This window comes from Notamacropus eugenii, chromosome 4 (genome assembly GCF_028372415.1).
Source record: "Notamacropus eugenii isolate mMacEug1 chromosome 4, mMacEug1.pri_v2, whole genome shotgun sequence".
Lineage (NCBI taxonomy): Eukaryota > Metazoa > Chordata > Mammalia > Diprotodontia > Macropodidae > Notamacropus > Notamacropus eugenii.
The window spans coordinates 14,601,313-14,624,656 of record NC_092875.1 but is presented as its reverse complement, the minus strand read 5'-3'; the positions used below and the strand labels follow the sequence as shown (position 1 = coordinate 14,624,656).

At 44.9% G+C, this 23,344-nt stretch overlaps 1 protein-coding gene across 3 annotated transcripts in view; it reads left to right on the top strand.

Annotated features, from left to right (window-relative positions):
* Window positions 1–337: 337 nt before the first annotated feature.
* Window positions 338–23,344, top strand: part of OSBP2 (oxysterol binding protein 2) — a 293,276-nt gene continuing 270,269 nt past the window's right edge. For 2 of the 3 annotated variants that reach the window (XM_072599925.1, XM_072599926.1), the window contains exon 1: window positions 338–797. In XM_072599925.1, the coding sequence (XP_072456026.1) occupies window positions 454–797 (344 nt within the window). In that variant the 5' untranslated portion in view covers window positions 338–453. The remainder of the gene's footprint in view (window positions 798–23,344) is intronic. The other variant, XM_072599924.1, reaches the window with a different exon arrangement.

The following is a 23,344-nucleotide window of genomic DNA, read 5'->3' as shown; positions in this document are numbered from 1 at the left end:
CGGCGCGCTTTCTCTGGCTCGCCCGCTTTCTCTCCGCGTCAGACCCAGATCCGGGGGCGGGCGAGGAGAGGGGCCTCCGCCGCCGCCGCCGCCGCCCCCCTCCCTCTCCAGTCCGGGGCGGGCTGGGAGGGGCGCTCCCGCACGTGACGCCCCCGCCCCGCGGCGCCGCGCGCGCTCTCGCGCCTCCGCCCCCAGGCTCCGTCCGAGGCGGGAGGGGCGCCCACGTGCCGGCCCCGCCCCCCACGTGCCACTCTCCCCGCGGCCGGCCTCACACCGCCGGGGCTGCCTCCGCCCGGCCCGCTGCCGCTGTCGTCGTCGCCGCCGTCGCCCCCGCCGCGAGTCCTGCGCCGGGCGGGGGCGGGGGCCGCCCTCGTGACGGGCTCCCCAGGCTGGCGCTGGGCTCGCGGGGGTGGGCGGCGGCGGCGGCTCCGCCCGGGGCTCGCGGGGGCGTCTATGGGGAAAGCCGCTGCGGCCGGCGGGGACGGCCCGGCGGGCCCTGGGGGCGGAGGGGGCGCCCGCGGGCTCTCGTCCCTCCTCAGCGCTGTGCCCTGCCTGTCGTGCCACACCGAGGCGCCCGCCATGAGCGCGCTGCCCCCGCGGCCCCCGCTGGCATCGACGTCGCCGCCGCCAGCCACCCCGGAGCTGGCACCGACGGAGGCCCAGCCTGCGGTGGCCGAGGACGGCCGCGGGGGCAGCCCGTACATCCTGAAGGGCTGGCTCCTCAAGTGGACCAACTACCTGAAGGGCTACCAACGCCGCTGGTTCGTGCTCAGCAACGGCCTCCTGTCCTACTACAGGTAGGGGCGGGGCGGGGCGGCGGGCTGTGCGCCTGCGCCGTGGGGGGAGGGGAGGAGGGGGGGCGGTGCACGGCGCCCCTCGGCGGGGGCAGCCTGGGCCGGTGCGCCTGCGCCGTGGGGGGCGGAATGGGAGCCCCCTGGTGGCGGGGCGGGTGGGGCCTTGGCTCGCGAGGCCGTCCCAGCGCCGGAGCTTCTGGCTGCTGCTCTCGGAGCTTGGGGCGTGTGTGAACTGGGCCAGGAGTCAGAAAGAACTCGTGGAGGCCCAGAGCTGCGGGGGAGGAGGAAGGGACTCCCTCTGGGAGAGGAAGGCCTGACTGGACAACGGTCACCCGGGCCTTAGGAGGGGCAACAGAAAGCCCCCAGACACTCCTGGGAAGAGGTTCACCCCTAGGGACAGAGGCTTTGAGGGGGCCAGGAGAGCCCCGAATGGCTCCGGAGGATGGTGCTCCTGGTAGTAAAATGGAGCTGGTTAGAAGTGTGGTGGCGGGGAAAGGCTGGATAGACCAGGGAGGGCCGGCTGCTGTGCCGCCCGGCTTGGACTCGGGGCAGAGCCCGGGCTTGGAAAGGGGAGAAGCTGCAGGTGGAGCGGCAACGTGGGACCCTGTTAACGAAGTCCAGGGGAGGGCGAGGAGGCCGAGCAGGCCACGCTTGGGGCAGTTTTTGGGATACATTGAGATGGGGGCTGTGCCGGGTGAGATGGGATCCACGCTGTGGTCTCCCCGCTGCCCCTCGTTCACGTTCCTTGTGACACAGGACAACTTGTACCCCGGACGGGTCTGAAGCGTTCTGCGGACTTTAAAGTACTGTATCAGCGCTCATTCTATGATACTTTGTTACTAAGCACTGGCTACAGTAGTGCCACCGCCTGCCTTCCTGTTGTTCCGGAATCCTCCCTAAAGTCTGATGGCACAGAATTTGGGGATTTATGATTAAATTCGTTCTGGGTAGATCTTTAGAATTTTGTGACATCAGAAGAGGTAGAGATATTCCGGGGTGTCCCAAAGCAAGCACCGGGCATTACTTGTCTAGTCTTTTGTGACTGGAAAGGGTAAAGGTCATCCGTGTAGGTAGGTATTTTCCTTCTTTGGTTTGTCACTGTAGAGAGAAATTTACCTTGACTCTCCTTCACCTCAAAACCAACCTAGAACATGTGGATGAAGTAGATAATCTTATTACATGATTCCATTAGGAAGAGGGAGAGCAAGTCCCAGCCTAGGAGGGAGGTGTCCAGTGTGTAGACTGGTACCTTCACCAGACTGGGGATAATCGTAAGCACGTAATGGGTTCTTAGGCGTGTTCCTTGTGCCTATTTGCTGGTAGACAAGTTGGGTTTTTCGTGGGACCTGCCTTGCTGACACGAATCCTACAGGAGCTAAGTAAGGGGTCTGGGATCTCAGGTGAGCATTAGCTACCAGTGTTGTAGAGTGCAGGGAGCTACAAGGCTTATATAAGTTTAGACAGTAAATACTGACCATCCTCCTTTCGTATTTGTAATATGCCTGTGAAGGTGCGTAGCTCTCATGATAACTAGAAAAGAATAATTTTGTGAGTGCAGTCCTTGAGGGAGCAGTCCTGTTACACTCCTGCTCTGACGGGCCTGGCGTCTCATGCCTTGCTTGTGCAGCGCTGCCCTGGTTGTGGCGTCTGCTTTAGGGTCCTGATCCTGCCTTCTGCAAGAACACTGTTATGTCCCCTTCTCCTCTAGAAGCTCTGCTCTGTGCTAAATGCGCCTGAGTCCTTTCACTGTGGAAGAGGGGGTAGAGTGCATGTAGTCAGTCTCTGTGTTCCCCAGGGTGTGCTACAGAGCCCACAGGAGGGATGCAGTACGGATTTGCCTTACTGTCCCCCCCAGACTCAGCAGTTGGGTGACTTTGATCTCCTTGCTGTTTCCCCACACAATCCTCCATCTCCTGACTCCAGGCATTTGCCCTGGCTGTCTCCCTTCTCTGTCTCCCGACTTCCTTCAAGTCCCAGCTAAAATCTCACCTTCTACAGGAAGCCTTCTGTGATACCCTTTAATGTGAAAGCCTTTCCTCTGTTAAATATCTCCAGTTTATCTTGTTTGTTCATAGTTGTTGGCATGCAGCCTTCTGCATTAAATTGTGAATTCCTTGAGGCAGGGACTGTTTTGGGCCTAATGCTTTAGCACAATGCTGGACACATAGTTGGCACTTAATAAATCCTTGTTGAGTTCATTTATTGAGTGAAGGAGTGAATGAGAATGTGAGTGGATTAAATGTGCCTGTGGATGAAATGAGGAATTGATGATGCCTGGCTACAAGGCAGGGAATCAGTTTTTATAATTATAAGGTTTATTGCCTTTAAATACATGAGTATTGTTTAGGCTTCTGCAAGAACTGGACATTAGGAAAAACACTCTAGGATGAGGAGTGAGACCAGAGCAGGTTGTCAGAGGAATTCATTATAGATTCCTATATTCTTGCATTCTGGGACTGAAGAAAGTGAAGCGTTTCACACGTTATTTCTGATTTAAAATGTGTCTAGAAGAGGCTACCTCCCCCTCCCATTTTCCAAATTTCAGGGGTACCAAATGCACCTTCAGCTTTTTTCATGGCTCATATACTTCCACCTTGAAACGGTAGAGGTTCAGATGGTTACATACTTTGTAGTTTTTAATAAAAATTTCTGTGAGCATTTATAAGTTGAGATAAGCCATGATCTTCTGTCACCGAGGACTTTTTATAGTCTTGATTTCAGTGAACCTTGGCCTGTGGGCAGAGCTAGAGATTGCCTTGAATAATACTGACATTTATCGATGCACTGAAGTGTAATGGGCTTATCAGTACCTTTAAGATAGCTTGGGTGCAATGATAATTGTAGCCATATCTTGTCTTTGCTGTGTGCCAGGCACCACACTAAGCACTTCCTAATTATTATCTCTTCTGATCTGCCAACAACTCCGGGGTTTAGGTGCTCTTATTATCCCCATTATACACTTAAAGAAACTGAGGCAAACAGGTTTAAGTGAATTGCTTAGCTAGTAAGTGCCTGAGACTAGATTTAAACTCAGGTTTTCTGACTCCAGGCCTGGCACTCTATCTAGTATGCCACCTAGTTGCCCGAGATCTACATAAGCAAATGAGATAGTGAGCCAAACGTGATTCATAACAATTACTTTTTTAAAAGTATGTTATTTATTTCTAAAATTTATTCATTGATTGATTGACTGGGGTCTCCCTATCTCAACCCAGGCTGGCAGGGCCCAATCTCAGTATTAATTGGTATGAGAGCTTTGACCAGGTCTTCTCCCAACTGGGCTGGTTAGCCCTTCTTTAGGAAGCCCAGTGGCCTTCTGGTACCAGGGCTCACCATACTGGTACTGGAATAAGTATGGACACTTACCGGCCTGAGCTCACTGCAGCTCAGACCAGCTTCAGCCTCAGCAGCAGAGACTGCAGGTGTGTGTGCAGCCACACCCAGCTTTTAAATGGATTTAAAACATTTTATTTTTTAAAATTCTGCCTTAAACCACAACAAGAAAACATTTCCATATACACAGCAGAACACAAAGGACAGTTCTAGAGGAAGCTGAATCTCCATTTCATCCTGCTTGCTTTAAAACCCCCCAACTGGGTAATGAATTCTGCATATTTTTTCAAGATTGTCTTTCTTCTCTAGGCTTCTTTCTTCTGTTTTCTTCATTATTGCACTTTTTAAAAAGTTAAAATCACTTTCTTTTTGGCATCACTTGCCAATCACCCTCCCAACTGCTGCCTCTTCCCAACCCACCTTCCCCCCTCCCCACCCCCACTTAGAGGATTTTCATCCTCATTGGAAGTCTTCGGGCAAGTGCTGGAGAGCCCCTTGTCAGGTAGGTTAATAGAGCAGCCTTTCTTGTTTGCTCATGGCTTCTGAAGTTCTTTCCAAGGCATAGATTCTGTAGTGCTGGGGCACCTCAGGTGATCATGTGTAGTTCAACAGGACACAGATGTCAGCTCTTTGTTATTTCTAGGCTAAGCAGCTGGTATTTGAAGAACCTATAGGAGGGATGGGAGGGATGGCAAGACAGAGGGACGGGATGATGGCAGTTTATTTCGTTCTCTGCATTACAAACAGCAATATTTGGCTATGTAGCTGCTGCACTGTCTTCTCAGAAGATAAAAATACTCTAAATCCTGGCAGATGTAGAAAGCGTTTCTGGGCCATGTGTAAATGTTGTTGAGCTTACTCTGTCTCCAGCAGCGTTCTAGGAACAGTGAGAGAGGCTAGACAATTCTATAGGAGAAGCTTGTGGATGCTAGGGCAGATTATTTGATCTTAATGTTCTGCTTGTTTTCAGTACTTCAATTTCTTGATTTAGTCTCAGCTTCCATCTTGTTTTTAATCTGTCACAGCCTTCCCTGTCATGCTATCTTACTTGAGTCTTGAATGTTGCTTGTTTCTCAGTTGATCAACAGTATTTGTTGAGCAATTACTATGTCCTGGCCTTGTGCTAATCACCTGGGAGCTCCCATTCCATGGGGGAAACAACATGGGTACATTCTAGATAGATCCTGAGTAGATGGAATTGGATTTCAGAAAGGAAGGCACTAACAGATGGGGGGGGGGGCACCAGTAATAGCAAAATTAGGATTTAAGATGAACATTCCAGAGAGCCAGGTGTAAAGGAGGGGTAGATTTGGACTGAGGTCTGGGGGAGTGGGTTGAGGGAAGTAGGAGCAAGGGAGCAGGCAGTGGGGAACAGAAGAGGTTTGAGTGATGGCAGCTGGAAGTTCAGAGTCGCTGGGATGAGGAGATAACACTAACCACTGAAGGGTGACTTCAGGTAGATTATTAGTGACTGGAAGGAATTTCACTGAAGTAGGGAAGTGATAGTTCAGAGCCCTCCCTTGTGGGCCTATCTTGTGATATTGAGACCTTGGCAGGCCACCTCACAACAGACAAGAGAAGGCAGTAAGGTACAGTCCTGGGCAGTTCACATAGGAGGGGGGAGCTAGCGATTCAAGGAGGGTATTGTCCAGGAATGACCTTTGTAGCTTAGGAGAAAGCATTGGGGTGAAGAGAGAGGCCTGAGACCTGGGAGAGGGCAAAACGGAAAGACTCAAGAGTGAGGAGGTCGCTGACTGGGAATTGGATCTGGGCTGATGTCTAGGCCAAGGCAGAGGAACCCCCAGGAAGTCCCAGGAGCAGAGGCAGAGGAACCCCCAGGAAGTCCCAGCAGCAGAGTCAGAGATCACAGTCAGTTTGGGGCTGAAAGTCCTAGTGAAGCTTGTGTAGCTCATTGTTTGTTTTTTGACATTCATTTCCAAAAGATCCTTCCTCCCTCCACGTTGCAGGCCATTTGTGACTCAAGCTAGACATTCAGCACTTAACAGACAGTTTATTTGGCCAGCAAGGGAAGGATGTTCAGATTAGGGAAAGGCTGTTTGGGGGACCCCACAGCTTTGATTCAGCTGGTTGGAGCCCCAGTGGATCAGGTAGTGTTTGTTCTTCTACAAGTCTTCAGTCTGAAGTTTGAGGGAGGAGCTCCTGCCCTTCCCCTCAGACTTCTTTCGTTCTCAGGGGCTGTGGCCTTTGAGCCTCTGTTTCTCTGTCCCTGGAACCATTTGAAACTCCGGACATTTTCATAATTTGCATGGGGTGAAGCATCAACAAAAGGAGGGGAGGAACACTGTTCAGTATAATCAACTAAGTTGGACTCTGTATACAGTATTCCACACCTGCAGCACCCCCATGTAAAGAAGGAGGGAGGTATGTTTTCTTATCTCTTGTTTGGGGTCAAGTGTAGTCATTGTAATTTTACAGTGTTTAGTTTGGAGTTTCATTTTTTTAAAAATTTACTTTGCTTTCATTGTATATGTTGTTTTCTTGCCTGTGCTTAGGATGGTTTTAATTACTAATTTTTCTTTGTGTTGAACCTAAATCTGAGGAGAGGCCTTTGCTTTGACCAGTAGCAACACTCCAGAATCCTGATGAAAAAAATGGCTTTTATGTTTTAAGCAGCAGAACACCATCCTGTTGTGGGCAAGAGGATTCAGATTCTCCATTAGGGTGCACAGTCAGTTTTGATAAACTTTTTACTTTATGACTTTGTAGTGATGAGGGTAAAAGAGGAGAGTATAAAATCTGGTTTGAAGCTTAACATGGAAAAAAACTACAATCCTGACAAATGGTCCCATCACTTCCTGGCAAATAGAGGGAGAAGAAATGGAAGCAGGGTCAGATTTTCTATTCTTGGGCTCAGGTATCACTGCAGATGGTGACTGCAGCCATGAAATGAAAAGATGCTTGCTCTCTGGAAAGAAAGTTATGGCAAATCTGGACAGCTATTAAAAAGCAGAGACATCACTTTGCCAATAAAGATTCGTATAGTCTAAGCAATGGTTTTTCCAGTAGCAATGTGTGGCTGTGAGAGTTGGATTGTAAGGAAAGCTGAGCACTGTAGAATAGTTATTTTTGAGTTGTGGTAGCAGACTTTTGAGAGTCCTTTGTTAAGCAAGGAGATCAAATCAGTCAATATTTAAAGAAATTCTTTCAGGCTCCTTACTAGAAGGTCAAATACTGAAGCTTGAAGCTGAAATGCTTTGCTAGATAATGAGAAGACAGGACTCAATGGAAAAGACCCTACGTTGGGAAAGATTGAAGGCAAAAGGAGAAGGGGATGAATGGCAGAGGACGAGATGGATGGATGGGGTCATGGAAACAATGCATGTAGACTTGGCCCGACTTCAGGAGATGGTGGAGGACAGAAGCACTTGGCGGGCTGTGGTCCATGGGGTCATGGAGGGTCAGACACGGCTAAACAACACAATACCTATTCAGAGACATTGGAAAAACATTGTTTCGCTAGGCAACAGTTTTCTTAATAACCTTTCGTTTCAGTATTTTGACCATTTCCTTAGTACAGTGCCTGGCACATAGTGGTTAACAAATGCTTGCTGCTTATTAAAAATGGAGTAAGGTAACCTTTACATTCAGCCTCTCTATTACCTGAGAGTCAGTGGAGCAGGGCCTGAATGGCCTGAAACCAGGCTGGAAGGAGCCGTAAGAGACTTTCTTTTCCAGAAGAGTAGTAGTTGAGGTTGTTTGTCTTTTGTTTTCAAAGCAGTGGCATCACGAGGTGATGTCTTGACTCATGCATGAATTGGATCAAAGTGAGGCAGAGCTGTGCAAAGGCATCAGACCTCCTTCGCCAGACTTAACAGTAGCAGAGGCTCATACATCAAGTGCTTGGCTTAAACAGTTGGTGTAGTGCAGGTGTCTGACCTGTGGCCCCCATGCCATCCACAGCACTCCGGTTTAAATTTAATTGGGAAATGTTTAACAAAATAGTAATACCACAATAAACAACATAGAGCATGTTAACTTGTGGCTTTCTAAGTCAGTATGTTGTCAGTAGGGATATAAGTTTGTTATCATGGCTGTACTGGACTGGGCCTGGGATTGAGGAGCTCTACCATTTAGTAGCTTTGAGGTCTTGGGATAGTCCTTTCCTCTCTCTGAGCGTTAGTTTCCTTGTGTGAAATGAGAGATTTGGACTACATTATCTTCAAGGTCCCTTCCAGCTCTAATGGTCTTTCTTTGAGCCATAGTTGAGAAGTGAGTGCTGTTCTGAAGTCCATTTTCCTTTCCTGTAGTAGAGATTAGTGTCAGCAGTCTCACTCCCCACCTCTGACCAGGTTGTAGTAAAAATACTTAAAACAATTTAGGATTGTATTCTTCACGTCCATGGTGTACCATGATCGTACTTTAAAATAATAACAATAATTCATGTTTCCCTAGTGTTCTGAAGTTTACAGATCATTGTCATCACAGCACTGTGCTCTGATCTAGTGCATGGACACAATCCATTTTATATTAGTTATTTGTAGGCATGGCTTTTCTCTCTTTTTAGGCTTTAAATTCTTTGAGGTCAGAGTCTGTGCCTCATTTTTCTTCTGAAAGTTCTGTGATTTCAAGTGACTTGGTAATGGTTTGTTTGATTTATGTAAACATAATGGGATTCTGGTTTATCAGCTTGCTCAGATGGCATCTCTACAGGAACTGTTTCTGAGAAAATCATGATGATGTGTAAAGGAAGCACCTTGGAGAGTCAAGAGCTCACATGGACATTCTGTAACTTGTTCCAGATGGCCTACCATTATAATTGGGAGGAGCTTTTTTTATGTTTGGCACCTTCAGGAAGGCCTCTTGTACCTGGTGCTGCCAGAGAACATGGTTGGAGAGGAAAGACTCTGGGGCCTTCTCTCAGTTTCCAGCCATGTAGTTCTGAGAAATGGGGCATCCTTGGCTTTTTTTTGTTCCTGAGAGTGGAAATTCTGACCTTGGGAGTCGTAAAGACTAAGAGAGCAAGCCATAGGCTTCTGGGAGTCAGAATCCAGACTGGGCTTTGCAGCCAGCACAGCCTTGTACTGGAGAGTAAGGAATGATCAGGAGATTGGGAATGGCCTTCAGGACCTTTGTCCAGACTTGGTGGGACCAGTGCTATGTGGAAACTGAGCTAAGTTCAAAGTCTAATCTCCCTTCAGAGACTGGGGTGATGTTGGAGGGAAATTTTTGTGTATTTGCTCCCATTATATCTTTGAAGTAAACCTCCCATTGTAAAAGCCAGTCAGCATTACATAGTTAAGTGGAATTTGTCCCCTCGCAAATGAGGGAATGCAGCCAGTGGTAGTAGAAATAGACACTTAACAAAACCCTTGAAGTAGCTGATGTAGCCTGCTTGTCCCTGAGGGGTTCAGGTCACAGCATGGTACTTTGATCTTGGTGGGGCCTTCTGGGAGATGGGGTTACTCAACTAGGTCTTCTGCAGAGAGCTGATTCCTTAAATCAGAATCAATAAACATCCCAAGGGGAAGTGATTCATCTGTCCTAGATGAATAGACTATATTCCCTGCGAACTGAGGAAGGAGAGAGTGTCCTCTTTAGCCTGGAGCTGAAATTGGCAAAGTAGTATGTGCTAATTGACACGCCAGATGTCACCAAATTAGGAGGTGACTGATATGTTCTGTTGTTTGTATTAGTTGTTTTTGTTTATCGACCTACATAAATCTCCACTCATGAAGTCCTGGAAGTAAGCTAATTGTTGTCTGACTTTTTCTGTTTTCGTTTTAAAAGTTCTGTGATTTTAGGTCACTTGGTAGTAATAAATAGCACTTCCATGAATAACTTTATGGCAACACAGTGTTTTGAATGAAATAGCTCTCTTGAGTCTTATAATATCCCTTTGAGTACAGGAAGACAAATATCAGTTTCTCTCTGAGATGAGTAAACAGAGAGGTAGAAGTCACACTTTGTAAGGGGAAGAGTAGAGACTTGAATCCAAGCCTTTGTGACTCAGCTCAGTGTTCTTTCTACTGTATTTCCAGTAACTTATAAAGTCCTGCACATTTCATATTCTTTTGAGCTATATTGTATCATACCAGTTTATGGTATGGCTCAGGAATGATGTTTTCTAGGCCATTGGGTTTTTTTTTTTTATCATTACATTAAAACCTCCAAATTAGTCACATTTCCCTTGGATCCAATATCTTGTTTTGTCTTAAATAGACTTTCTATTTTGAATTTTGTTTGTACAGCAACATGTCCAGTCATGCTCTAGAAGTCTCTTCTGTCTCCATGGCAAAGGTGTGAAATTTCCATTGCTCCCACTGAGGTCTTGCATCTGGTATCATGTTCTGTCTGATAATGTAGAAGGCTTACAAGGCACTGTAGCCCTGTGAGCTCCTGGGCTTGGCCTATAAAAGGTGGTTCTGGAGCATAGGTGCCAAGGAGGTGGAATGTGGCGCAGAGAAGATGAGTTTAACAAAAGAAAAAAACACAGATAACATTACATTTTAAAACTGAATCACTATGTGCTCCACAGGGATCCTTTTGTATGGATTAGTGGCCTGGAGTCAAGAAACCCTGATTCAAATCCAGCTTCAGCCACCTACTGTCTGAGTGACCCATGGCAAGTCACTTTGTCTTTGCCTCAATTTCCTTGAATGGAAAGTGGGAGTAATAACAACCCTTTGGGCAGACAGGTGCCAGGCCTAGAGTCAGGAGAGGACTCGTCTTTTTGAGTTCCATCTGTTCTTAGACATGTACTAGCTGTGACCCTGGGCAAGTCACTTGTTGGCCTCAGTTTCCTCATCTGTAAAATGAATTGGGGAAGGAAATGGCAAACCACTGCAGCATCTTTGCCAAGAAAAGCCCAAACGGGGTCACAAAGAATTGGACATGACTGAGCAGCAGAAATAGCCCTTACCCCCAGGGTTGTTGTGAAGATGAGATAATATTTGGTAAGTGCTTTGTAAACCATAAAGCACTATAGAAATGGTATTTTATAAGAATGGTAATTACCATTATTGTTATTATACATTTTTTTCCTCAGAGCAGAGACTTGCACATCCTCACAGTTCTTGAGGTGCCACATAGTGTCAGATAGATGAGGAGCTGGAGGGAGGCCAGTCCAGCCCCACTACCCCAGGGATGACAGGCAGGTGAGGAAGGGGATTCTGGGTTGAGCCCCCAGCAGCAGAGGCAATAAAGGGCGGTCAGAAGGAAGATGGCCTCTAACTTCACTTCCAGCATTCACATTCTGTGATCTTCAGGAAAGACAAAGCACAAAGAATTTGACCTTCTAATATAATAGTTTGGCCTTTATCCTGTGCTAGGCCTGAGAGTCATGTCAGCTCTACAGATCTAGTGGCTGGGTTTCAGTGTAGTAGTTCTAGGGCAGTGCTGTTTGTTAGTTTTTCTAAATTCTACACTTTTTTTGGAGGGGGGAAATGGGGATTGTGGGGGATCACATACAATGTCTAATATGACTGAGCCCCTGGGAAAGGGGGGACTCTTGGGGGAGGCTGCTTGACTTTAGTAAGCCCAAGAACCTGTCTGTTGTGGAGGGGACCCACTCAGAGTAGTATTCTCAGTCTGACAAACTATATTAGATTTCTGATGAAGAGGAAAGGCCTTAGAGCCAACTTAACTGTTGTAGGCATGAGTATGATCATATGCTTTGTGTTTTCAGTTGTGTTTAATACAACCTGTCTGTATTTGATGTTTTGTTTTTATCATTGTGTTTGACTCTCTCGTGTGCCTGGTACTGTGCTAGGGGTAGGGGCACAAAAATAAAGCAGCCCCTGCCCTCCAGGGGCTTATATCTTATTGGGGAGAAACATGTAGATGTTGAAATAAATACAGATTATGTGCCTATTACATATGTAGTAATTTCAGGGCAGGGTCCGGTCACAGAAGGCCTGCTGTAGAAGGTAGTCCTCAAGCTCTGAGTGCTGCATTTAGAGAGCCTGGGACGTAGGACAAGGGGGATTCCTTTGTCCATTGCCCTGGTCAGACCATGCTCAGGTACCCCATTTTAGATAGCACTTGGGTGACATGGTAGTATACAGAGGATGGGGAGCAGAATGGTAAAATGTCTGGAGCTTTTGTCCTAGGAGGATTGGTGAAAGGATTGGGGAACGTTGAATTTGAAGAGAAGACTTGAGTGGAGACATGATAGTTGTGAGCTTGTCATAAGGAAGAGGTTTTAATCCACTTGGTCCCAGAGGGCAGAACCAGGAGCATTTTGTGGCAGCTGTGAAAAGGTATATTGAGGCTTTGTATCAGGAAAGACTTCCTGGCCATTAGACTTACCTCAAAGTGGAATGAGCTGCCTGAGGAGACAGTGGGCTCTCTGGATGTCTCTGAGTAGAAGCTGTATGCCCCTTGTCTTCTCCAAGGTCATCACCAGCTCTGGGATACTGGAATCCTAGGAGAAAAGAGCAAGAAAGAAGGGATAGAGAAGGAAATGGGAGCAATGGTCCAGAGGGATCACGAGGCAAAGTGTTCTTCAGTCTTCCACTGGCCCTCACTGCTCCTCTTATTCTCTAACCAGCCATCACACTCTCCACATTGCCTGTTGTAGGCCTTCTACACCACCCCCACCCTCAGCCCACCCCTGGAAGCAGCAGACTTCCCATTCTGTGTTGTACAGAATAGATGCAATCCTTCTCCCTGTTCTCTCTCAGAAATCCTCTGTGCTACCCTCCATTCTCTCCTCCTTTGTACCAGTCTCTGACAAGGAGATGGCCCTTGTTTAAGGCCACCCACTCTACTTGCACTCTTCTGTTATCCTCTTTTTCTGAGTTTTGTCTCTCCTTATGTACAGGCTCCTTTCTTGCTGCATATAAATGTATCCAGTTCTTGCCCTGTCATTCAAAAAACAAACCAAAAAAACCCAGCCAAAAAAAAGTAAGCCCAGCTACCTTTTCAGGCTATTGTCTTTTTACCCCTTAAACCCTTTCCTCTCTGTGATTTTTCTCCTTCTCTAAGGGAATCCCCATCCTCCCACTCACAGTCTCCAGAGTCATCCTGGACTCCTCACTGTCCTTCATCCTTTGTTTCTAATCTGATGCCAAATCTTATCTTAGGTCCCCACTGCCCAGATGTCTCTCCACTCACATGCCCCTCACCCTATGTCCTATGTTGGGTTTTCCCTTCTCATCTCTATGTTAGTCTCCCTTCTTCCAGTCTCTTCCCTTCTATGGACACTCCAGATGGCTTCCATAGTGATAGCCCTCAAGTGCAAGTCTGATCACAGTACTTTCCTCCTGCCCAAGAGGCTTCAGTGACTCCCTATTGCTTCTAAGATAAAATATAACTTCTTAAGTTTGGCTTTGAAAGCCCTCCCCAACCTGACTCCTGTTTACCTTTTCAGGCTCATTGCAAGTGGTCTTTCTTTGTGCACTCTGTTTTTCTAGTGAAACTCTGTTCCACTATGCATCCTATCTCCTGCTTCTTGGCCTTTGTACAGGCTGTCTTCCCTATCTGGAATATATCAGAATCCCTAGGTTCCTTCAGTCAGTAAATCAAAATTGTCTTTACATGTAATTGGGAAAACAAAATGGTAAGCAGTGAGGTTATATATGTATTATCATGTAAGATATTTCCATATTAATTATACTTATGAAAGAAGAAACAGACCAAAAAGAAAAAAGATGGGAAAAATATAAAGAAAGTAGAATAGTATGCTTTGATCTGCATTCAGAATCATCTAATTCGTTCTCTGGATGTAGGTTGCATTTTCCATTGTGAATCCTTTGTAATTGTCTTGGATCACCATATTGCTGAGAAGATCGAAGTCATGTAGAGTTACTTTTGGCAGTGTTGCTATGTACAATGTTGTCCTGGTTCTACTCATTTCACTTTGTGTTTGTTTAGACAGATCTTTCCAGGTTTTTCTGAAATCATCCTGCTTGTCATTTCTTATAGCACAGTAATACTCTAATACATTCATATATCACAGCTTGTTCAGCCATTCCTCAATTAATGGAGATAACTTCAATTTCCAATTTTTTGCTACCATAAAAAGAACTGCTTTTACTATTTTTGTACATATAGATCCTTTCTCCTTTTTTATGATGTCTTTGAGATATAGACTTACTAGGTGGTATTGCTGGATCAAAGGGTATGCACATTTTGGTTGCCCTTTGGGCGTAGTTCCGAATTTCCCTCCAGAATGGTTGCATTAGTTCACAACTCCACCAGCAGTGCATTTTCTCACATCCTCCCAAGCATTTAAGATCTGAACCAAGGTTTTTTTCCCCAAAGATGAAAGGCTAATGTTAACTTAATGTGACAGTATATTTTTCATTTTATAAAGGGGAAAGGGTGAAATCACTAAGCATAAAGAACTAAAGATACAGGGAGCAAAAGTAATGTTCCAGTACTCAAAATTTATAAAACAAGCAAAATCTTCAGTTATAGTAAGCATCAATTTTCTTAAGAAGGTAAAAGTTCTAATTACTCAAGTGTAAAGAAGTCTTTGTATTTAGGAATAAATTAATATTAATTAATTAATATAAATAAGTGTAATTAGAATTAATAAGAAAAATGTGGTCTAGAAATTGGAAGAAATTGCCCATAAAAATATCTGGTAGCAATTTAATAGAACAGTCCCAGATGATTCAGGCTGAGACTGACACCTGATGTGTTTGAAAGCCTTCTCTGTGGGGAATTTTTGGTGATACCTGGAGAAAAATTGCACCATACATAACCCTAATTGAATTTTTTTTAGAAGTATTATAAAATCTCATACAGTAAAAGACTTTCTCTTCATGCATTTCAAGTTCACAGCAAGGGTGGCATAGAACACCTAAATCCAGGAGAGAGCAGCATGCAAGATTTCTGACTTCTTGATGTAATGCATACAATTTAAAATGATTATACTATGGCTACATTTAGGGCTTTCTGCATCTACAAGGTGGTGGATATGAAAAGCATGGTCCCCGTATCATTAACTAGAAAGCTCTCACCACCTTTGTTTTGGGTTCTCTTTCTGCATTTTTTCCTGATTTTTCTTAATCAAATCTGCTGTTGCTACTGATTCTTAGTAGTTCAGTTAGGATTATGCACAGCATAATTTTTTTCTGGGTGTCACCAAAACATTCTCCCCAGAGAAGGCTTTCATCCTCATCAAGTGTAACAATAAAATTGTGATGCTGCACTGAGCAATTCAGTGATTAAGATGGTTAAGTCTTTCCATCTTTTGGCCCAAGGAGAACACGGCTCGTGACATTTAGAACCTGATTTGCAAAGAAGGAGGCCACAGATTTTCTAGTCATTGTAAGAGATCTGACCTACATTAGTTTCAGCATAAGAGAATTCTGGTTGTGGAGTAAGTTCCATCGGATTTCATTCCATTCAGTGACCACCCACAAAGATGGATCATTGTAGCATCAATGACAGAACCTGTGTCAGGTCATCAGTTCCACTTACATGAGTAACATCATTTACAGGAACACCATCTCTCTTGCAGAACTGGCCCATAACTGCTGGGACAAGCTCACTCATCAGAATTTCCAGTGTCTGATCTGGCTGATTTATAACCTGACTCTTGGAAATCTAGAGTGTACAAGTACCAGCAGTCAAAATTCATACACCGCATATAATAAGTAACAAGGTGGCTTAGTAAGACCTGATGCCAGATACTTGTGAGTTGTGTCCTCCTGGGCAAGTCATTTGACCTCTATTTGCCTTAATGCTCTGGAGAAGGAAATGGCAAACCACTCCAGTGTCTTTGCCAAGAAAAACCCCATGGACAGTGTGGTCCCTGGGGTCCCAAAGAGTTGGACATGACTGAACAACAACAGTGTGCTAAGCACTGTGCAAGAGCTGGGGATGCAGAAGAGGCAGAGAACAGCTCGTGCCTTCAAGGAGATGACAACATGCACACGCACATACACGAAGCAAACTGTGTACAGGATAAATGTTGTTTAGTCATTCTTCAGTCATGTTTGATCCCATTTGGGATTTTCTTGGCAAAGCCATTGGAGTGGTTTGCCATTTCCTTTTGAAGCTCATTTTACAGATGAGGAAACTGAAGCAAACAGGGTGAAATGAATTGCTCAGGGTCACAGAGCTAGTCAGTGTCTGAGGCAGGATTTGAATTCAGGAAGATGAGTCTTCCTGACTCCAGGCCCGGTGCTCTATCCACTGTGCCATTTCCTGACCCCAATAGGATAAATAGGAAATAATTAAAAGAGGGAAAACACTGAAATTAAGAGGGATTGGGAAAGACTTCCTGTGGAAAGTAGGATTTTGGTTGAGGACTTAAAAGAAGCCAGAGAGGTCAGTGGAGCATTCTGAGCAGAGGAGGCAGAGTACTCCAGGCATGAGGGACAGACAGAAAGTTCTGCCCACAGTCAAACTATGAAGTGTCTTGTTCTTAGAGCAGCCAGGAGGTCAGTATCACTGGATCCAAGAGTACATGATGGAGGGTAATGTGGAAGAAGACTGGAAAGGGAAGAGACATCAGGTTTAAAGGATTGAAAGGCCCAGCAGAGCATTTTGTATTTGTTCCTGGAGGCCACAGGGGCCCCTGGAGTTTATTGAGTTAGGGGAGTGATGTAGTCAGACCTGAGCTGCAGGAAAATCACTTGGTGACTGAATGGGGTTGAACGAGACTGGAGGCAGGCATATTCTTCCCATCCCCCTTCATATGACACAAGGTGGCGAGCTTGAGTGATTGGGGGAAGGTTGGTGTTCTTGAGAGTAATTAGGAATTAAATAGGGAAGTTAAGAGGAGGTGGAAGTTTTGGGGAAAAGATAAGGAGTTCAGCTGTGGGCACAGTGAGTTTCTATCTTGAGACATTCACTTTGAGCTGTCTAAGGGACGCTTGAAGACGTGAGGCTGGATACTGGGAGAGTGCTCAGGTAGGGTACTGCTGCCCACAGGGTTCAGTTTGGGGGTGAAGTAGTGCCAGGGTGTCAGGCAGTGTGCATCAGGAAAGGACCAGGAGACTGTCATGGGATTGTAGGGGACTGCAGAAGAGGCCTTCTCCCTCTGTACCTTTTTGTTAAGTGAGCTCATCTCAGCTCCCTTGATTTCATGCGCATGACCGCAGTCTTAACCTCTGTCTTGACCTCCAGTCGTAGATCTCTAGCAGCTTTTTGGACACCTCGAATTGGATGTCCCATAGATATCTTAAACTTAATTTTAACTTGAGTCTTTTTCTAGTACAGATTGGACTAGATGGGTTTCTTTCAACCCTGAAATTTTGTGATCTCCATAAAAGGACAGAAGTACATAAAAGCTAACCTGGCAGTACATTAGCCCTGAAGAAACTAGTGGCTATGGTTTAGTGACTAAAAAGGCATAAAATTCTGAAACAGTAGCATCTTGTACTAGGCTGACAGTGATAGGTGCATCTTCCCTCTGTTGTTGGTGACATGAATTACTGAAGGACAGAAAATAGAGGGAGGCTGTCTTTTTCTGAGTTTCTCATGTAATGCCACGGTAAAGACACCTTTCCTGCAGTTTCCCGTTTTTGGCAAATGAAAATCTTTTGCTGGATAAAGACTCTGAAACTATTTTTTGCTCCTGAATCACACTTTGATTTAGTTTGTCAGCTGATTGAATCTTTGTGAAGGTACTTAAAAAGGAGACTAATCCTTTTAACGCTGTCACCTGGATTTCTCTTCCGTTGGTGTCTGCCATATTGCCACCCTGAGGCCTTCTTCTCTTCCTGCCACCATTTTAGGAAGGACCCCAGCTGCGATTCACCTTACTCAGGCCTGGACTCTCTCCAGGCTCCATCCTTTGGCTTTGCTCCTGCCATTCTTTCTCCCTCCTCTGTGCCCCAAATCCTTTCGCCATTAAAATATTAGTTCCTTGGTAGAAGGGACTGTTTGCTTGCGTTTGTGTCCTGAATGCTTAGTACAGTGCGTGGCATGTGTGTCTCTCTGTCTGTTTGTGTCTCTGTCTCATCTTTGCCTCAATGCAAAGTGATGTGATAATGGAATTATTTAAGAAAGTGCTTCAAGCTTTAAATCTTAATGCTTGTATCCTTTTACTGGTCAGTTTGTTGATGTGTTGCTTTGAGTGTTTTTCTGTCATAGAATATGAGGGCTAGAGAAGAGTTCTTAGAATGCAGAGCAAGAAAGAAACTTAAGACCATCTAGTCCAGTGACCTTACTTTGTAGATGATTAAGCTAAGGTCCAGAAAAAGGAAGTGAGTTCCCCAAGGTGATGTTTCCCCTCATCCTCTCCCCCCAGTCTCAATGGTCTAGACACCAGACCATTCTCTGAATTCATGCTTAAACGTGTTTTCCTCCAAATGGTTGGTTAGTTGTCCTTTGTTCTCAAAGAGGACCAAAATGACATCACCATGTTAGAGTCAAGTCACAGTGGCTAATCAAACCATTAGAAGCTCAAATGTTCTATCACAAGTTGGGCACAAATAGTCCATATGAACATTTGGGGTGGAGTCTCTAAATTTGCACATCTCACATTTCTTTTGAGCTCCATCATTTCTGTTTTGCTTATAGAACACAGTACCTTCTCTGATGAGGACACACCGGGCTGGGCAGATCTGTGCCAGGATCTCCCATGTCACATAATCAATTCCGAAGTTCTTAAGAGAAACTTTGAGAATGTCATTTTATCATTTCTTCTGTCCACCGTGTGAGCACTTGCCCTGTGTGAATTTTCCATAAAATACTCTTTTCGGCAAGCATATGTTTTGCATTTGAACAGTGTGACCACCCTATTAGAGTTGTACTCTGTGCAGTAGAGTTTGAATGCTTGACAGTTTAGTTCTCAGTGTCTGGTACCTTATCCTGCCAGGTGATCTTCAGAATCTTCCTAAGACAGTTCAAATGGAAGCGATTCAGTTTCCTGGCATGGCACTGGTAGACTGTGCATGTTTTACGGGTATACAACAACGAGGTCAGCAGTGCTTTTCAAGGCAGTGATCAGAATCATAGTATTCTATATATAAAATGTGATTATTTTAAAAAATAATAGCTTTTAAAATTGATATCTTTCATTTTTACGTCACCTAGATTTCCTTTTCTATTCCTCTGTCCCCTTCTGTGTCTCCCCCTGCCTTGAGAAATATCACTTACAACAGTATTTTTTTGAATGAGGAAAAAAATTAAAACTGATCAATGTATTGGGAAAAAATCTGACTTTATACAGATTATTTCAACTCGTGGACTCCACCCCTGCAAACAAGTGTAGGGGATGTGCATCTCTTATGGCTCTTCTTTGGGCCCAAGCTTGTTCTTTATATTTTTTGTAGCATTTAGGTTTTTGGGATTTTTTTTGGCAATTCTTCTTTTCATTGATGTTACAGGGATTGTGCATATTGGGAGAGAGGAGAGAGGAAAAGCAGAGCCTTGTTGTCCTGTCCGCTCCGCGCCCCTCCGCCCAAGAGAACTTTCAGGCTTTCCTGATCCTACTTAAACTCTCCAGCAGCATAGTTTGCATCTGAATACCGTGCTGTTAGATAACAATAGTGTGCCCAGATCCGGGACAATCTCGAGGGCGGGGAGAGCTCTCTCCCATCATGTTTCTCACGGGAAGAGGCGGAAATACACGAGATAGCTCGGTTCACCTCGATTCCCAGTCGTTTCCTGGGGGGTCTCGTGAGAACTCTAAGATTTAGAAGTTCCCACCTTTACCCGCCCGAGACTGTCCACCTGGAATTGAGCTTCATCCCCAGCACATATTGTTTTCCTAGTTCTGATTCCTTCACTTTGCATTAGTTCATGTAATTCTTTGCATGCTTCTCTGGCATCATTGTGTTTATAACTTTTTATACAATATAGTATTATTCCATTACAATCATGTACTTAATTTGTTTATCCATTCCATAATTGAACAGCCTCCATTTTGACTCCAGTTTTTTTTTGCTACTGCAAAAAGTGCTGCTAGAAGATTTAGCTGTATATAGAGTCTTTCTTTTTTGTTAAGGACCTTCTTGGTGTGTATGCCTAGGGGAGTCTCTGGGTTAAAGAGCATGGACATTTGAGTCACTTTACTTTCAGAGTTCCAAGTGCCTTCTAGGATGGTGGTATCAATTCTTAACTCCCTCCACGAGGCTTTAATGGGCCTGTCTTTCCACAACCCCTCTGATATCGACTGTTCTGGTCTTTTGTTATCTTTGCTGTCCACCTGAAAGTTAGGTTAAAAAAGACAGACAGGCTAAATTTTACATTATTGGTTATTCCTTTAAAGCTAGCAGCTACATGGCCGTGGAGCAGAAGGAAGTCTGACCGACTAATACAAGAATAGTCAGGCTTAAATCTCTTTTGGGACAATCCAAGGATGTCTGTGTCCCTCAGATTTATGGCCTCTATATGTGTTTAACTATACCATGAGGAAGGAATTTTCTTAATTGAATAGGTTGTAAATACAATAAGAGAGTTGACAAAATGTCAATTGAAATTGCAACCCAGGATATCTGTGTTTTCTTTACCATTAACATGCCATAACATAGTATATGTCCATGAAATATTAAGATATGGAAAAAGTCCCATTATTCAAGATAGTGTCTCAGGTTAAGGGTCTCATAAAGTATGCTAAGTCAGCCCCATCTGGCGTTGTGGACATAAGAAGAGTTTACGTCAGAGAACAAAGAGACTTTTAGGTCCAGGCTCTTCTTCCGATTGATCAATTCAAGCTCTAGCCCTTATTAAAGTCCAAAAATGATATTAAATGTTATCACTGCCAATTTTCTGAGTGTGAGGAAACCTTGATATTGTTTCGATTTGCATTTCTGTTATTGTTTGTGATTTAGAGGATTCTTTCATTATGGTTGTTAGCAGTTTGCAGCCCTTCCAGAACTGTTTATCCAGATCCTTTGATTGCTTATAGCCTTTGGTAAGGGAGCTTATTAATAAACATTAATTCAAATCGAGTCAAGTCAACAGACATGAGTTAAGTGCCTGTGTTGTATGCTGTACTGTGCTGAGGACACAGAGCCTCTGCCTCAAAGAGCTTACATTCTAACAGAGGAAGATAGCACCTAAAGGGGAGCAGGAAAGATGAGAGGGAAGAAGGGGGGAACAATGCTAAAGAGCGGCTAGTCTAAACCTTTCCTCCAGATGGAGGCTCTAGGAGGATCTCACCAATGAAAATGGGTCTTGGGGGGTGCTGGGAGAATTTAGCCAAGTCACAATAGTGATGTTTAGAGATTGAAGGACATCCCCTGGAGCCCCCACGGCCCTTCCAGCTCTCAGTCTATACTATTTGTTTGACAAACGACCTTGGTTAAGTTTCTTTTTCCCTCTCTTCCATATTGGTCTCAAATGCAGAAGTCAGTTGTAGAGCAAATGCAGTTTTTTTCTTCCACATTTTTAGTTCTCAGGCTTCTGGAAGAAAGGAGAGCTTGACTTGCTGGGACCGGATTTAACTGATCGTTGTGTGGGAGTATTTTTAATGAAAAATCATTTAATCTGATATTAACATTAGTGCCTGTAATGTTGGGAGAAGAGAGTAGGAGTCCTGAAATTAAGGTGTAAAACAGAATAAATTTGCATAAATTTGTAATTGACATTAATATTTCTAATTTTTAGTATAAAAAGGACTTAACTGATTTCTAGGCCAGTGTAGCCAAGTTATTCACCTTCCTTTTTTCAAAATTCTCTCTGCCCCATGCTGAAATGTAAGACATCTGCATGGTCAAGTTGAAGGAGCCCTGACTCGGAGAAGGGAGGTGTCCAGTTTTATCGCTTGTCAGGTGTATCTTCTACACAAATCATTTCTGAGCCTCTGTTCAACACCTTATTTATCAGTTGGGCTAATACTACTTGTCTTTTCTGTCTTGGCTAGTTGGACCATAGACTGTGATCTTTAATGTGAAAGCACTCTGTAAATGTAAAAATAGTATGTTATTAAGAATTAATGAGATGAATGCATCGGTGAAGAAACATTTATTAGGTGCTTAGCTCTGGGGATACAAATACAAAAGCATGGAGGGTAGTTTTTGTTCTGGCAGTGATCAAGCTTAGGCTTATGGGAAATAGACTGACAAAGCCCATCAGGAAACACTTTCATGATTTCAGGCTAGAGGGAACAGGCACAGGAAAACAAAAAGGTATAGGTTAGTGGTAGGTAGTTGGCCTGAAGTCTGTGGAGGACTGGCTTGAGAGGAAGAGGTGTGAAATGAAGAAAGGACTCATATTCCTGACTAGTATTCTGGTATAAGAATGGAATAGTGTGGAGCAGTGTCGGTCAGCAAACGTTTTAGAAGCATTTACTATATGCCAAGTCCTGTGCTAAGATACGTGGACACAAAGAAAATCAAAAACACAGCACAGCCCCTGCTCTCCAAGAGTTTATAATCTAAAGAGGAAACAACATGCAGATAACTTCATATAGCATATGAGGTCGAGTAAGAGCCATAGGGTAAATGGGAGCAGGCACCAACATTAGGTGGGGTGGGGATGGGGGGGAGAGGAATTGAAGGACTGAAAAAAGCTCCCTTGCAGAAAGTAGGATTTGAGCTGAGTCTTGAGAGGAGATCAAGGAGTCCTGGAGGTAGAGATGGTGGAGATGAGGGAGAGCCTTCCAGGCCCAGAGCAGGCTGATGTAGATAGGTCATAGAAAGTGTGGAAGAGAGAAGAGTGTAAGAAGACTGGAAAGATTGTGCCCCAATTCTGTTTTTCCCCCATAAGCCCTGTGGCTCTAAATGGCAAACAGACCATTTTCTGTTTGATAGTGGAAGCGATAATAGGGAGCTACTGCAGTGTATTGAGTTGAGGGAGGGGGTGACATGATCAGACCTGCACATCATCATGCAGTGGAGTGGGGAAGAGACTTGAGGGAGGAAGACCTACCATACGGGGAGTGCTGAGGTGATGAGAGCCTGAAGTGGGGTAGCAGCCTTGGCAGTGGAGAGGAGACTTTGGAGCTGTCTTGTAAAGGAAGAAACAAGCCTTGATGATGGTGACTCTGTGAGTTGAATGTGTGTGGGGAGTCTGACTGGCATCTCGATTGGGAACCTGAGTGCCCGGGAGGATGGTGGTGATCTTGTAGCAGTAAGAAAGTTGGAAAGAGAACCAAGCAAACTCTGTGGGGAAAGATGATGAGTGTTGTTTGGATGTGTGGAGTCAGTCCCAGGGCATGGTCTCTCCTGTGGGCACCAAGACACTTGGAGAGGAGGGAGGGAGGGAGGTGTTTTTCTCAGCTATTTTTGTTTTAATATTGTTGGGTTGTTTTGCTCACTCGTTGCCGTTGCATTTTCTGGCTTTGTTTCCACTCACCAACAGGCATGAATCTCCACCAGCACAGCAGGCCCCCTCTGCTTTTCTTTGGA